General features: G+C 45.9%; 1 protein-coding gene across 1 annotated transcript in view; it reads left to right on the forward strand.

The window, feature by feature from the left end:
• The window catches only part of LOC110538919 (phospholipid-transporting ATPase IA), a 231,317-nt gene that overhangs the window by 87,962 nt on the left and 126,966 nt on the right, over window positions 1-16,389 (forward strand). Inside the window, 3 exon segments of the mRNA XM_090191385.1 lie at window positions 3,388-3,404; window positions 4,144-4,192; window positions 9,267-9,311. Of these exon segments, the coding sequence (XP_090047511.1) occupies window positions 3,388-3,404; window positions 4,144-4,192; window positions 9,267-9,311 (111 nt within the window).

Consider the following 16,389-nt stretch of genomic DNA (forward strand, 5'->3'; position numbering starts at 1 on the left):
CAAAAGACCTGAGACTGGGACGGAGATTTGTCTTCCAACAAGACAATGATCCAAAACATAAAGCAAAATCTACAATGGAATGGTTCAAAAATAAACATATCCAGGTGTTAGAATGGCCAAGTCAAAGTCCAGACCTGAATCCAATCGAGAATCTGTGGAAAGAACTGAAAACTGCTGTTCACAAATGCTCTCCATCCAACCTCACTGAGCTCGAGCTGTTTTGCAAGGAGGAATGGGAAAAAATGTCAGTCTCTCGATGTGCAAAACTGATAGAGACATACCCCAAGCGACTTACAGCTGTAATCGCAGCAAAAGGTGGCGCTACAAAGTATTAACTTAAGGGGGCTGAATAATTTTGCCCGCCCAATTTTTCAGTTTTTGAATTGTTAAAAAAGTTTGAAATATCCAATAAATGTCGTTCCACTTCATGATTGTGTCCCACTTGTTGTTGATTCTTCAAAAAAAAATACAGTTTTATATCTTTATGTTTGAAGCCTGAAATGTGGCAAAAGGTCGCAAAGTTCAAGGGGGCCGAATACTTTCGCAAGGCACTGTACGAGCCCATTCCCAACAGTCCGGAGTTATAAAGTAAGACTAATATTTGCTAAATAAAAAATGAAAAGATAATGAGGCTATATACAAGGAGAACCAGTATCGGGTCAATGTGCAAGGGTTGTTGAGATAATTTAGGTAATACAGTGAATACATGTGGGTAGGGGTAAAAGTGACCAGGCAATCGGGATTTATAATAACAAATATTTCATAAATAAAAAAGGAAATAGTAACGCAATTAAAACAATACTGAAGCTAAATACAAGGAGTACCAGTACCGAGTTAATGTGCAGGGCTAGGAGGTAGATCAGGTAATACAGTATGTACATGTGGGTAGGGGTAAAAGTGACTAGGCAATCAGGATATATAATAAACAGAGTAGCAGCAGTTTGTGTGAAAGTGTGTCTGTGTGAGTGTGTGGGTAGAGTCTAGTGAGCATGCATAGAGCCAGTGCAAGGGAGGAAGGGCAAAACCATTAAGATAAATTAATAATAAAGTGAGTCAATGTAAATTGTCAGGGCATTCATTTGATTAATAGTTCAGCAGTCTTATGGCTTGGAGGTAGAAGCTGCTCAGGTGCCTTCTGGTCACAGCGCTCTGGTACTACTTGCCGTGCAGTAGCAGAGAGAACACTCTATGGCTTTGGTGGCTTTGACAAGTCTTTGACAATTAGTAGGGCCTTCCTCTGACGACGCCTGATATTGCGGTCCTGGATGGAAGGGAGTTTGGCCCCAGTAATGTACTGGTCTGTACTCACTACCCTCTGTAGAGCCTTGCTGTTGGAGGCCAAGCAGTTGACATTCATTTATTTTATTTTTTTACCTTTATTTAACTAGGCAAGTCAGTTAAGAACAAATTCTTATTTACAATGACGGTCTATCGGGGAACAGTGGGTTAACTGCCTTGTTCAGGGGCAGAATGACAGAATTGTACCTTGTTAGCGCGGGGATTCAATCCAGCGTCCTTTCGGTTACTGGCCCAACACTTTAACCACTAGGCTTCCTGCCGCCCCAAAGCGGTGATGTAGCCAATCAAAATGCTCTCAATGGTGCAGCTGTAGAACTTTTTGAGGATCTGAAGGCCCATGCCAAATCTTTTCGACTTCCTGAGACGGAAAAGGTGTTGTCGTGCACTCTTCACGACTGTGTTGGTGTGTTTGGACCATGATAGGTCCTTAGTGATGTGGACACCAAGGAACTTGAAGCTTTCGACCCACTCTACTACAGCCCCGTCGATGTGAACGGGGGTGTGTTTGGCCCTCTGTTTCCTGTTGTCCATGATAAGCTCCTTTGTCTTGTCCACGTTGAGGGAGAGGTTGTTGTCCTTTCACCACACTGCCAGGTCTCTGACCTCCTCGCTATAGGCTGTCTCGTCATCGTTGATCAGGCTTACCATCATTGTGTCGTCGACAAACTTAATGATGGTGTTGCAGTCATATGCAGCCACGCAGTCGCAGGTCAACAGAGAGTACAGGAGGAGACTGAGCATTCACCCCTGAGGGACCCCAGTGTTGAGGATCAGCGTGGAAGATGTGTTGTTGCCTACCCTCACCACCTGGGGTTGGCCCGTCAAGAAGTTCAGGATACAGTTGCAGAGGGAGGTGTTTAGTCCCAGGGTCCTTAGCTTAGTGATGACCTTAGAGGGCACTGGTGTTGAACGCTGAGCTGTAGTCAATGAACAGCATTGTGGAGTGCAATAGAGTTTGCGTCATCTGTGAATCTGTTGGAGCGGTATTGGAGTGGGTGCAAGGTTTCTGGGATGATAGTGTTGTAAGCCATGGCCAGCCTTTCAAAGCATTTCATGGCTACAGATGTGCAAACCTGGACAACGCTGGGCCAATTGTGTGCCGCCGTATGGGTTCCGAATGGCGCAGCAGTCTAAGGCACTGCATCTCAGTGCTAGAGGCGTCACTACAGACCCTGGTTCGATTCCAAGCTGTATCACAAACGGCCATGATTGGGAGTCCCATAGGGTGACGCACAATTGGCCCAGCGTCGTCCGGGTTAGGGTTTTGCCGGGGTAGGCCGTCATTGTAAATAAGAATATGTTCTTAACCTCCAAATTCAAAACAACAGAAATCCCATAATTAAAATTACTCAAACATACAAGTATTATACACCATTTTAAAGAGAAACTTCTTGTAAATCCAACCACAGTGTCCAATTTCAAAAAGGCTTTACTGCGAAAGCACACCAAACGATTATGTTAGGTCAGTACCTAGACACAGAAAAACACAGCCATTTTTCCAACCAAAGAGAGGAGTCACAAAAAGCAGAAATAGTGATAGAATTAATCACTAACCTTTGATGATCTTCATCAGATGGCACTCATAGGACTTCATGTTACATAATACATGTATGTTTTGTTCAATAAAGTTCATATTTATATCCAAAAATCTCAGTTTACATTTGCGCGTTATGGTCAGAAATGCATTGTCTCAAACAAAAATCCGGTGAAAGTGCAGAGAGCCACATCAAATAACAGAAATACTCATCATAAACATTGATAAACGATACAAGTGTTAAGCATGGAATTATAGATAAACTTCTCCATAATGCAACCGATGAGTCAGATTTTAAAAATGCTTTACGGCGAAAGCGCACTTTGCGATTATGTTAGGTAAGCGCCAAGTCACAGAAAAACAATCAGCCATTTTCCAAACAAGGAGAGGTGTCACAAAAGTCAGAAATAGCATTAAAATTAATCACTTACCTTTGACGATCTTCATCAGAATGTACTCCCAGGTCTCCATGTTAGACAATAAATGTTTGTTTTGTTTGATAATGTCCCTCTTTATGAGCAAAAACCTCCTTTTTGTTTGTGCGTTTTGTCCAGTAATCCGAATGCAGAAGGCGTGTGCACTAATTCCAGAACAAAAGGTTAAAAAAATAACAATAAAAGTTAGTAGAAACATGCCAAACGATGTTTAAAATCAATCCTCCGGTTGTTTTTGTCATAAATAATCAATAAATAATATTTCAACCGGACAAAAGCTTCGTCAATAGGAAAGGAGAAACAAGAAAGGCTCGTTCACGATCAGGGCGCATGGCTGATGAATGGAAATTTCCACTGGCCACTGATTGAAAGTGCTGTATCTCCCTCATTTTTCAGAGTAAAAGCCTGAAACAATGCCTAAAGACTGGTCACATATGTAGAGGAAGGCACAGAGCTCGTGAACTGGGTCCTAAGTCTTTGTATGGTGGATAGGCTTTCAATGGAAAAACAGCCTTTCAAAATAATAGTACTTCCAGGTTGGATTTTCCTCTGGTTTTCGCCTGCCATATCAGTTCTGTTATACTCAGACATTATTTTAACATTTTTGGAGACTTTAGAGGGTTTTCTATCCAAATGTACTAATTATATGCATATCCTATCTTTTGGGACTGAGTAGCAGGCAGTTTAATTTGGGCACGCTTTTCATCCAAAATTCCGAATGCTGCCCCCTACCCTAGTGAAGTTAACTGACTTGCCTAGTCAAATAAAGGTTAAATAAAAAAGTGCTACGAGGCGGTAGCAATTTAAACAGGTTACCTTGGTGTTCTAAGTCATAGGGACTATTGTGGTTTGCTTGAAACATGTCTTTTTTTACAGATTGGGTCAGAGAGAAGTTGAAAATGTCATGGAAGACACTTGCCAGCAGGTCAGTGCATGCGCTGAGTACCCGTCGTGGTAATCCATCTCTCCCTGCTGCCTTGTAAATATTAACCTGTTTAAAGGTCTTACATCGGATACGGAGAGCGTGATAATACAGTCATCTGGAACAGCTGTGTTCTCATGCATGGTTCAGTGTTGCTTGTCTTGAAGTGAGCATAGAAGGAATTTAACTTGTCTGGTTGGCTCTGGGCAGCTCTAGGCTGGATTTCCCTTTATAATCCATGATAGTTTGCAAGCCCTTCCACAATCTGACGAGCGTCAGAGCTGGTGTAGTAGGATTCGATCTTAGTTCTGTATTGACGCTTTGCCTGTTTGATGGTTCGTCTTATAAGCGTCCGGATTAGTGTCCTGCTTCTTGAAAGCGGCAGCTCTAGCCTTTAGCTCAATGCGGGTGTTGCCTGTAATCCATGGCTTCTGGTTGGGATATTTACGTATAGTCACTGTGGGGACAATGTCGCCGATGCACTTATTAATGAAGCCGGTGACTGATGTGGTAAGTTCCTCAATGCCATCGAATGAATCCCTGAACATATTCCAGTCTGTGCTGGCGAAATTGTCCAGAAGTTTAGCATCCGCTTCATTGGACCACCTTCATATTGAGCTGGTACTTCCTGTTTGAGTTTTTGCTTGTAAGCAGGAATCAGGAGGATAGAGTTATGGTCCAATTTGCCAAATGGAAGGTGGGGGAGAGCTTTGTATGAGTCTCTGTGTGTGGATAAAGGTGATCTAGAGTTTTTGTCTGTCTGGTTGCACAGGTGGCATGCTGGTAAAAATTAGATAAATCAGGTTGAAGTTTTCCTGCATTAAAATCACTGGCAACGAGGAGCGCTGCCTCTGGATGAGCATTTTCTTGTTTGCTTATGGCCCTATACAGCTCATTGAGTGTGGTCTTAGTGCCAGCATCGGTTTGTGGCTGTAAATAGACAGCTACGAAAAGTACAGATGAAAACTCTCTTGGTAAATGGTATGGTCTACAGCTTATCATGAGTTATTCTAACTTAGGCGAGCAGAACCTCGAGACTTCCTTAACATTATAGATTGCCCACCAGCTGTCGTTAATAAAGAGACCCCTGATCTCTGCCGTTCTGTTGATGTATAGAAAAACCAACTAGATTCATATTAGAATCTAGAGGCGATTTATTTATTCGCTGGGGAGTCTCAACAGGGTGCCCGCTTGCTTGCCTCTATAGCGCCGTCTTCGCCTTCTACAAGTGTCGGGGATTAGGGCCTGGTCCGGGATAATCAGTATGTCTTTTGCCTTCGACTCATTGAAGTAGAAGTCCTTGTCCAAATCGAGGTTAGTGATAGCTGTTCTGATGTGGAGAAGCTCTTTTCGGTCATAGGAAACGATGGCGGAAACATTATGTACAACAAAGTGAAGATCAGAGCAAAAAAATATGCAAAATAGCAGAAAAAAATATACAAAATTGCACAAAAAACATACAAAATAGAACAAAAATATGCAAAATAGCAGAGTAGGCCAGGAGCCCGTGAAACGGCTGCCATTCACTCCTTCGCAATTCTCTCTGTAACCTTTGAGTTTCTGGGGACCATCATTTCAAAAGGGAAAAACTCAAATGCTCTACTACAGTGATGGAAGCTCTTAGCCTAGCAAGCAGCTAATAAAACACTGGATGAGTTGCTAATATGACTAGGATTGTGCCTGTGGCACAATTTGTATTTATCGGTTTAAAGCCAGCAATTGCTGTTTAAGGAAACCCTGATGTCTACGTCTGTGTGGTTGTGTGTGTGAGTGAGGGCATGTGTGCTAAGGTGCAGAGAGTCAGTGAAGGTGGCCAGTCCAGTTCAGTGTTCAGCAGTCTTCAAATGAGCCAAAAGTGCTTTTGATAATCCGATCCCTCTGTGTGCTCCTCTCCTCTGTCGCTACGATGTAGGGTCTTAATTTGATCACTCTTTTGTTGCTGGGAATTTTGCAAACTTGTTGTGTAATCGAGGTTTAAAAAGGCTTCTAAAGTTTCTAATTTCCACTTTAAAATATCAGACTTGATTTGTTGTAACATAAAATGTATCAACCCCAACGAAAATGTATATTATTTCTAATCCACATAATACTTCACATTTCCTGTTGTTCCTGGATTATTTTCCTGGTGTAGCAAACTGGCTCAAATTAAGATCCTACATCTGTGTTCTTCCTCCCAGAGGTGACAGTTACATTTTAATCCAGTAACATAATTTTGTAAGTGCGCCATAGAACCACCAGACCAAAGAGAAAGCATTGAGCAATCTAGCTGCAGTATCATTGACGTGGGAAAAACATCTAGAGTTATAAGGGAATGATCTGAGCTGTCTGACAATGACTGTCCTGAGAGAGGTATTTTATACACTGTATGCATTTGAGTTTTATTTTCACTGCCTCTGTGTTTGCTCTTCTCTAAGGTAGATCTTCTATATCTTTACCTAAGTTAAACCCTTCAGGTTTCCAACAATACTATTCTCATCGAAGGAGAAATAGCATCGAAAGAGTTGTCCTAATCTCCCAGCGGGCAAAACTGGTTGAAATTATGTCATAATGACCCTCCTGGTTGCAATGGCATCAGTTCAAATGGCTTTGCCGGCTGGCTGGATGAAGTCTAGTTATGGGTTCATGTCCTAGCTACTGCTCCACACTGTAAGTCTAATTGTTCTTCAGAGGGTTCCAGTCCAGACTGTGGCCTGTCAGCCTGTAGAGCACCCGAACACACACGCCACCAAATCGTCCTCCTCAAAGACAAATTACGTGGAGCAGTAATTCATATAGCCATCCCTGTGGGTGTAGACATAAATTAATTCAGCTGCAAAGAAGTCCAACCTAGTGCCCTAAGAGACATACAGTAGCTAAAGATGAACAATTATGTGTCTGGTTTTATTTTTGGGGCTGGTATTTTAGGAGTTGCCTTTAGCCACCGATCTAAGGCCAGTTTTATAGTTTACACTTATGACTATATCACTTACACTTATGACTAAGGTTAGGAATTGTGGAAGGGTAAGCTGATTACAGACCTGTGCATAAGGGGAAAATTCTACCCAGAGTGGTCTTTGACCCACCTGAGAAACAATAGCATTTAAGAGTTGTGTATGTGGCTTAACTTGAACAAGGCATCATGCATGTCCTGTACGTAACATGTGTGTTACAGTGCCTTCGGAAAGTATTCAGACCCCTTTTACATTTTCAACCTTATTCTTAAATGGATTTAAAAAAATAATAACCCTCAGCAATCTACACACAATACCCCATAATGACGAAGTGTAAACAGGTTTTTAGAAATGATTTTAGAAATTATTATAAATAAAGTTTTCAGACTCGAAATTGAGCTCAGGTGCATCCTGTTTCCATTGATCATCCTTGAGATGTTTCTACAACTTGATTGGAGTCCCATTGTGGTAAATTCAATTGATTGGAAATGATTTGGAAAGGCAATATGACCTGTCTATATAAGGTCCCACAGTTGACAGTGGATGTCAGAGCAAAAACCAAGCCATGAGGTCGAAGGAATTGTCTGTAGAGCTCCAAGACAGGATTGTGTCGAGGCACAGATCTGGAGAAGTGTTTCAAAAAATGTCTGCAGCATTGAAGGTCCCCAAGAGCAAGTTAGGTTACATCGCAGGAGTGGCTTCGGGACAAGTCTCTGAATGTCCTTGAGTGGCCCAGCCACAGCCCGGACTTGAACCCGATCTAACATATCTGGAGAGATCTGAAAATAGCTGTGCAGTGACGCTCCCCATCCAACCTGACAGAGCTTGAGAGGATCTGCAGAGAAGAATGGGAGAAACTCCCCAAATACAGGTGTGCCAAGCTTTTTTAAATTTGGAATAAATTAGCAAAAATGCATAAAAAACAGTTTTTGCTTTGTCATTAAGTGGTATTGTGTGTAGATTGATGAGGGGGAAAAACTATTTAATACATTTTAGAATAAGGCTGTAACCTAACAAAATGTGGAAAAAGTCAAGGGGTCTGAATACTTACCGAAAGCACTGTATCTCTGTGTGAAAAGTCCTAACAATGTGTGCTATTGAGCTTCTTTATCCCATCTCATTTCCATTTATCAGTTCAGTTCAATCGGTGTTATATATAGAATATAAAGCTCAGAAAACAATGTTCACTTCCTGCCTCCAAGTGTTATTGGGGCCAGTCAAAAGTGCCAAGCCACAATGTTCTCTAGTCAGCTAGATAGCAGGAGTGTGTCCGGTCAACTCGGAACCTCCCCATGTTACAATTAACAATAGCCCCTGTCTCTGGCTTGCAATTAGTTTGCCAGAGCGGAAATGTGAAAATAATTTGGTGTCCTCGTCTTGGAACAGTGTGCGCTGTGACTATATTTAGAGTTCCCAGCAGGGACACTTGGCCCATGAGCTGCACGCACACACAGGCAGGCAGACAGGCAGACAGACCAGACCAGACCAGACCAGACCAGACAGGCAGGCAGGAAGACAGGCAGGCAGGAAGACAGGCAGACAGAAAGACAGGCAGACAGACAGAAAGACAGGCAGACAGAAAGACAGGCAGACAGACAGGCAGACATACAGACAGACAGACCCTTTTGTTTCTTTGTTATTTTTCATTTTAAAAAACGCACCAAAGATTCTTATGCTTTTTTAGCAGTCCCCTACTGTAGAGATGATCTGTCACTCATCCCACTTCCATGCTCCTCATCAATAACCACTAGCCAAGTGATTTACCCTCATGTGAGATACTAGCCCTAACTGACCAATCTCCCTTTCAGTATCCCCAAATGAGCCCAACACACTTTGGAAAACCAACCAATCAATGTAGTTTTGTCATTGTCTGCACCATAACAGAACATGCTAACAGAACATGGTTGACTGTACAGTATTCTGCAACATGATTTTCTCTCAACAGTCACATTCCCGAGGCTGAGGATGGTAGTTTTGTCATTGTCTGCACCTTAACAGAACATGGTTGACTGTACAGCATTCTGCAACATGATTTTCTCTCAACATTCACATTCCCGAGGCTGAGGATGGTAGTTTTGTCATTGTCTGCACCTTAACAGAACATGGTTGACTGTACAGTATTCTGCAACATGATTTTCTCTCAACAGTCACATTCCCGAGGCTGAGGATGGTAGTTTTGCGGAGGACGACTGGTAAGATTGTTGTGGTTGTGTGCTATTGCTAGCGGCTCTCTCTCCTCGCTTCTGTGATGTATACTGCCCTACCAAGCAAAAAGACAGTAATTACTTATAGCGTGGAACTGAGAAAAATGGATTTTATTTACCTTGGTTTCACAGTAACTTTATGCAGTTACTTCTAACATGACCCCCATTTTCTCCTAAACACAATACAATAGAGGCAGGATACTTGTCCACATGATTAAGCATGTATTTAATGTAACAAAAATGACTAACTAATTTTTGACCAAATTAACATTTTTTGCTTGGTAGGGCAGTATAGTGTTGCATTGTGAATGAAAAAAAATCACTGTGCATCTGTGGTTTTCTGCTGTGTTTTTTGATAAACTGACTTTGGGTATTGTGTTGTACGTGATTGTGGCACCAAGTCTTTTCTGCAGGTATTAAAGAAAAAACTGAGAATTTGCATCGAAATTTGTTACCAGTGAAAGGATTAGGGATTCACACACAGCTACTCTATATACAATATGGGAAAGTGTGATAGCTAAATTACAATACACATTCTGAAATGTGACAGACAATGCAGCCTAATTTGTTTGGCATGTTTTGAAGTATTTGTATACTTTTTATACTGTGTGGAAGCTGTGAAGTTGGCAGCACATTCTCTTTTCCCCCCATAAGCATCAACCTAGCGGCTGAGAAGCAGGCATCATGCACACACACACACACCTGTGATCCATTTGCTGCACCGTGTTGTGATCCTTGGGCACAGCATGGGTGTGTCATCCATGCATGGGAGATTTGGGACTGTTTGACGATGCAATAATGCCAAATGTGGAGCCACGCACATTTCCCACTTTGTGTGAAAGCATTAGTGGTGTAACGGTTCACCAAACCCACAATTCGGTACGTACAGTGTATTTGCTAAGTATTCAGGACCCTTTACTTTTTCCACGTTACATTTTCTGTGATCATTTCAATTCATTGGACATGATTTGGAAAGGCAAACACCTGTCTATATAAGGTCCCCCAGTTGACAGTGGGCAGAGCATAATCCAAGCCATGAGGTTGAAGGAATTGTCTGTATAGCTCCAAGACAGGATTGTATCGAGGCACAGTACCAAAAAATTATGCAGCATAGAAGATCCCCAAGAACACATCATTCTTAAATGGAAGAAGTTTGGAACCACCCGAATTCTAACTAGAGCTGGCCGCCCGGCTAAACTGAGCAATCGGGGGAGAAGGGGCTTGGTCAGGGAGGTGACTAAAAACCAGATTGTCACTTTGATAGAGCCCCGGAGTTCGTCTGTGGCGATGGGAGAACCTTCCAGAAGGACAACCATCTCTGCAGCACTCCACCAATCAGGCCTTTATGGTAGAGTGGCCAGACGGAAGCCACACCTCAGTAAAGGCACATGACAGCCCGCTTGGAGTTCGCCAAAAGGCACCTAAAGACTCTTAGACCATGAGAAACAAGATTCTCTGGTCTGATGAAACCAAGATTGAACTCTTTGCCCTGAATGCCAAGCATCACATCTGGAGGAAACCTGGCACCGTGAAGCAATGTGGTGGCAGCTGTGGGAATGTTTTTTTAGCAGCAGGGACTCTGAGACTAGTCAGGATCAAAGGAAAGATGAATGGAGAAAAGTACAGAGAGATCCTTGATGAAAACCTGCTCCAGAGCACTCAGGACCTCAGACTCAGGCAAAGGTTCACCTTCCAATAGGTCTAAACAGAGAGAAGCAGCAGCGTCAAAAGAGGAGGTGGTTGGGGGGGCAATGCAAATAGTTTGGGTAGCCATTTGTTTAGCTGTTCATTTGATTAGCTGCCATTTGATTAGCTGTTAGAAGAGATCCTTTGTCCGACCTTTCCTAGCCCACGTTTACAGGGGCCGCTGCTAACTCAACGGCTAGGAGGTATCACTTCTATAGTGAATAAGAGTTCAAAGTTCATACCATTCGCAACCAAAGCTCACGCTGAGGTTGGCTTCGTTCTGTAGTTATTATCTGAATCCTTCTGACATTGGATCGTCGCCCTAATGTACCCGGAACAGTTATTATCTGAATCCTTCTGACATCGGACCGTCATTCTAATGTACCCGGAACAGTTATTATCTGAATCCTTCTGACATCGGACCGTCGCCCTAATTTACCTGGAACAGTTATTATCTGAATCCTTCTGACATCGGACCGTCGCCCTAATGTACCCGGAACAGCAAGTTATTTGCCCTTTTAACGCAGAGGCTGCAGGTCTCTGTTTTCCATCCTTTCTGAAATTACATTTGCTTTCTGATATACTTTTATCAAAATATAACCACTTCTCCTGCCAGGCTGCTCAGTTTGAAATCTAATTGGATTATTCTATTCCTTTGGGCTCCTCTCTCAAATCCAGTCCCTTATACAATTTAAACTGATATAGGCCTATGCCCGGGACATCAAGCATCCAACTTGTAATACCTCTAGCAATCCCAGTCCTTGTGTGGCTGATGGGTTGGGTGCTGCTTCTGTTGATTTTTATTGAATCATTATTTCATTATTAGAGAGTCAGTGCACTCTCTGTAAATGCTGAAACGTAAACCCAAATGGTTGATGAACGGAGAATAAAGAATGTCACACACACTAAGGCATATATTACTTTGACGTATTTATTGGGAGTATAAACTTCCCAAACACAGTGTAACGATTCTCTTCTTGTGAAGTAGAGGCGGACCAAAGCGCAGCGTGGTGGTTGTTCATTGTATTTATTGACGACACTATACATGAACAAACTAACGGAAAAAAACAAGAAACGTGAGAACTCAAAACAGCCCTGTCTGGTGCAAACACAAAAACAGGAACAATCACCCACAAACACACAGTGAAACCCAGGCTACCTAAATATGGTTCCCAATCAGAGACAATGACGAACACCTGCCTCTGATTGAGAACCATATCAGGCCGAACATAGAACTAGACCAAAACATAGAAAAACAAACATAGACTGCCCACCCAACTCACGCCCTGACCATACTAAATAAATACAAAAACAAAGGAAATAGAGGTCAGAACGTGACAGTACCCCCCCCCAAAGGTGCGGACTCCGGCCGCAAAACCTTGACCTATAGGGGAGGGTCTGGGTGGGCGTCTGTCCGCGGTGGCGGCTCTGGCGCGGGACGCGGACCCCACTTCGCCATTGTCTCAGTCCGCCTTATTGTCCGCCTCCGTGGCTTACTCACCATGCCCACCCCTCTCAATGACCCCACTGGACAGAGGGGCAGCTTCTCGGGACAGAGGGACAGCTGCTCGGGACAGAGGGACAGCTGCTCGGGACAGAGGGACAGCTGCTCGGGACAGAGGGACAGCTGCTCGGGACAGAGGGACAGCTGCTCGGGACAGAGGGACAGCTGCTCGGGACAGAGGGACAGCTGCTCGGGACAGAGGGACAGCTGCTCGGGACAGAGGGACAGCTGCTCCGGACAGAGGGACAGCTGCTCCGGGCGGAGGGGCTCTAGCGGCCCCTGGCTGACTGGCGGCACTGGCGGCCCCTGGCTGACTGGCGGCCCCTGGCTGACTGGCGGCACTGGCGGCCCCTGGTTGACTGGCGGCGCTGGCGCTGGGCTGACTGGCGGCACTGGCGGCCCCTGGTTGACTGGCGGCACTGGCGGCCCCTGGTTGACTGGCGGCACTGGCGGCCCCTGGCTGACTGGCGGCACTGGCGGCCCCTGGCTGACGGGCGGCATTGGCGGCTCCTGGCTGACGGGCGGCATTGGCGGCTCCTGGCAGACGGGCGGCGCTGGGCAGACGGGCGGCACTGGCGGCGCTGGGCAGACGGGTGGCGCTGGCGGCGCTGGGCAGACGGGCGGCGCTGGCGGCGCTGGGCAGACGGGCGGCGCTGGCGGCGCTGGGCAGACGGGCGGCGCTGGCGGCGCCGGGCAGACGGGAAGCTCCGATGGCGCCGGGCAGACGCGAAGCTCTGACAGAGGCGCCGGGCAGACGGGAAGCTCCGGCAGAGGCGCCGGACAGGCGGGAGGCTCCGGCAGAGGCGCCGGACAGGCGGGAGGCTCCGGCAGAGGCGCCGGACAGGCGGGAGGCTCCGGCAGAGGCGCCGGACAGGCGGGAGGCTCCGGCAGAGGCGCCGGACAGGCGGGAGGCTCCGGCAGAGGCGCCGGACAGGCGGGAGGCTCCGGCAGAGGCGCCGGACAGGCGGGAGGCTCCGGCAGAGGCGCCGGACAGGCGGGAGGCTCCGGCAGAGGCGCCGGACAGGCGGGAGGCTCCGGCAGCGCTGGAGAGGAGGAAGGCTCTGGACGGATGGGCCGAAGAGACAGCCTGGTACGGGGAGCTGCCACCGGAGGGCTGGGGTGTGGAGGTGGTGACGGATAGACCGGGCCGTGCAGGCGCACTGGAGCTCTTGAGCACCGAGCCTGCCCAACCTTACCCGGTTGAATGGTCCCGGTCGCCCTGCCAGTGCGGCGAGGTGGAATAGCCCGCACTGGGCTATGCAGGCGAACCGGGGACACCGTGCGCAAGGCTGGTGCCATGTAAGCCGGCCCAAGGAGACGCACTGGAGACCAGATGCGTAGAGCCGGCTTCATGGCACTTGGCTCGATGCCCACTCTAGCCCGGCCGATACGCGGAGCTGGAATGTACCGCACCGGGCTGTGCACCCGCACTGGGGACACCGTGCGCTCCACAGCATAACACGGTGCCTGCCCGGTCTCTCTAGCCCCCCGGTAACCACAGGAAGTTGGCTCAGGTCTCCTACCTGGCGTAGCCATACTCCCTGTTAGCCCCCCCCCAAGAAATTTTTGGGGCTGACTCCCGGGCTTCCATCCACGACGCCGCGCTGCCTCCTCGTACCAGCGCCTCTCCGCTTTCGCCGCCTCCCGTTCTTCCTTGGGGCGGCGATATTCTCCTGGCTGAGCCCAAGGTCCTTTACCGTCTAATTCGTCCTCCCATGTCCATACCTCCTCGCGCTGCTCCTGCTGCTGCTTTCTCCTTTGCCCATTACCACACCACTTGGTCCTGTTGTGGTGGGTGATTCTGTAACGATTCTCTTCTTGTGAAGTAGAGGCGGACCAAAGCGCAGCGTGGTGGTTGTTCATTGTATTTATTGACGACACTATACATGAACAAACTAACGGAAAAAAACAAGAAACGTGAGAACTCAAAACAGCCCTGTCTGGTGCAAACACAAAAACAGGAACAATCACCCACAAACACACAGTGAAACCCAGGCTACCTAAATATGGTTCCCAATCAGAGACAATGACGAACACCTGCCTCTGATTGAGAACCATATCAGGCCGAACATAGAACTAGACCAAAACATAGAAAAACAAACATAGACTGCCCACCCAACTCACGCCCTGACCATACTAAATAAATACAAAAACAAAGGAAATAGAGGTCAGAACGTGACACACAGATTGTCGGTCTTGATATGTGTATGGTGAAGCCTGGAGTACACACCATAGAAGGTGGGGGTGGGGTGGTGAGCCATTTTGGAGAAAAATTAATGAATGGGTAGTGACCATCCGTTGCTTCTAGGTGACAGAAACAGAATGTGCTCTAAAGGCATGGGACCACAACACAGCGTAGGCATAGCCTATAGGCCTAGTGTTTTTTTTATGTGTTGTTGAGTGAGTAGGGAGGCCCGAAGAGATTGAGAGCAAACAACAAGTGCTCTTATTCCCATAGTGACAGTATGGATCGCTGCTGGGCTGGAGCAGGTAATCAATAACTGACCATCCTTTCGCCTTTAGCCTCAGAAATGTCATCAAGCCGATGGACTCTTGTAGTGGCGACGTCACTGCTGCATCAGTCTTAGAAAAGGGCTATACACTGTAGGTGGTAAGGGTAGGACTGACACAACAATCGGTTTGAATTCTATTACAACTAGGATGTACTGTTGCTGTGGGCTGTTATATTTACCTTGGTCTAAGTTCCTCAGCTACGCGTGTTAGTATTGTGTAGCCTATTCATAGATCATTTCGTTTTAACTTGGTTTATAGATGACCATGGCCCGGTTTGCCAAAAGCATCTTAAGGCTAAGTTCATCTTACAATCATAGGATTCTGTTGTTCTAACGATGAGCTTAGCCTTATGATGCTGTTGGGAAACCGGGCCCAGGTCTTCTCATGAGACAGGCAGGTGAAGGTATGACATTTTCCAAGAAAGACATCCACTAAATGAGAGGGCCACCTACCAACACAACACAATAAACAGAAGCCATTACACAAGCAGCATTCTTCCCCTCCTGTGTGTCTCTGTTTGTGTTCCTCCTTGCGCAGGTGAGCGGAGAGAGACAGAAGAAATTGCTTTTCTCCCCGCACCGTGCCATATTTGAATACAGGCCTCTGAGTGTGATAGATTCCCTCTTCCCCACCACACCTATTCTCGGTATAACACAATGTCTTCCACAGCCGTGGTGTAATTGCATTGCTCTCTCCCTTCTCTCCCTTCTCTCCCTTTCTCCAAAGCAACATTTATTTGTGGTGGACCATCAGGGAATATTACCGGGTGGCTCTTACGAGCCTTAACAATCCCTCCCCTGGGTATATAGGTAGACTTATTTTGATGGCTAATGGCAGGTACATTCCTATTGAACCCTGTTCCACAGAAGCAAATCGAATCGAATCAAATCAAATCAAATGTTATTTGTCACATACATATGGTTAGCAGATGTTAATGCGAGTGTAGCGAAATGCTGATCTCATCCATAGCCTCCTTTTTATCACAGAATCATCATTCAATTTCTGCCGCAGGTAGAAAACGACTTTTGGGAAACTGGGCCCTGGTCATCTATAAACCAAGTTACAACAAAATGATCTGCCTAGAGTTGATTCGGCCAAGATTTGGTAGTGATGCTTAAAGGCTTCCAACAAGACGTCACTGCTATGCTTTTCAGGGTTTTGCATCCAATTATATTGCATTCACAGCCAACATAGCCTTCCTGCAATTCGATTTCGTGATTATGACCAGACCATATGTTGTGTTTTTGCAAGGGTAATAGATGTTCATCCTCTTTATTCCCGCGTGTTTTTGACAAAAATCTACTTTGTTGATGTACAGGAACAGTTGGTTTAATCACATGGCTTTCTGCTGACTTTATCTAA

Source organism: Oncorhynchus mykiss, chromosome 12, assembly GCF_057628025.1.
Source record: "Oncorhynchus mykiss isolate SJ-2025 chromosome 12, ASM5762802v1, whole genome shotgun sequence".
In the NCBI taxonomy this organism is placed as follows: domain Eukaryota; kingdom Metazoa; phylum Chordata; class Actinopteri; order Salmoniformes; family Salmonidae; genus Oncorhynchus; species Oncorhynchus mykiss.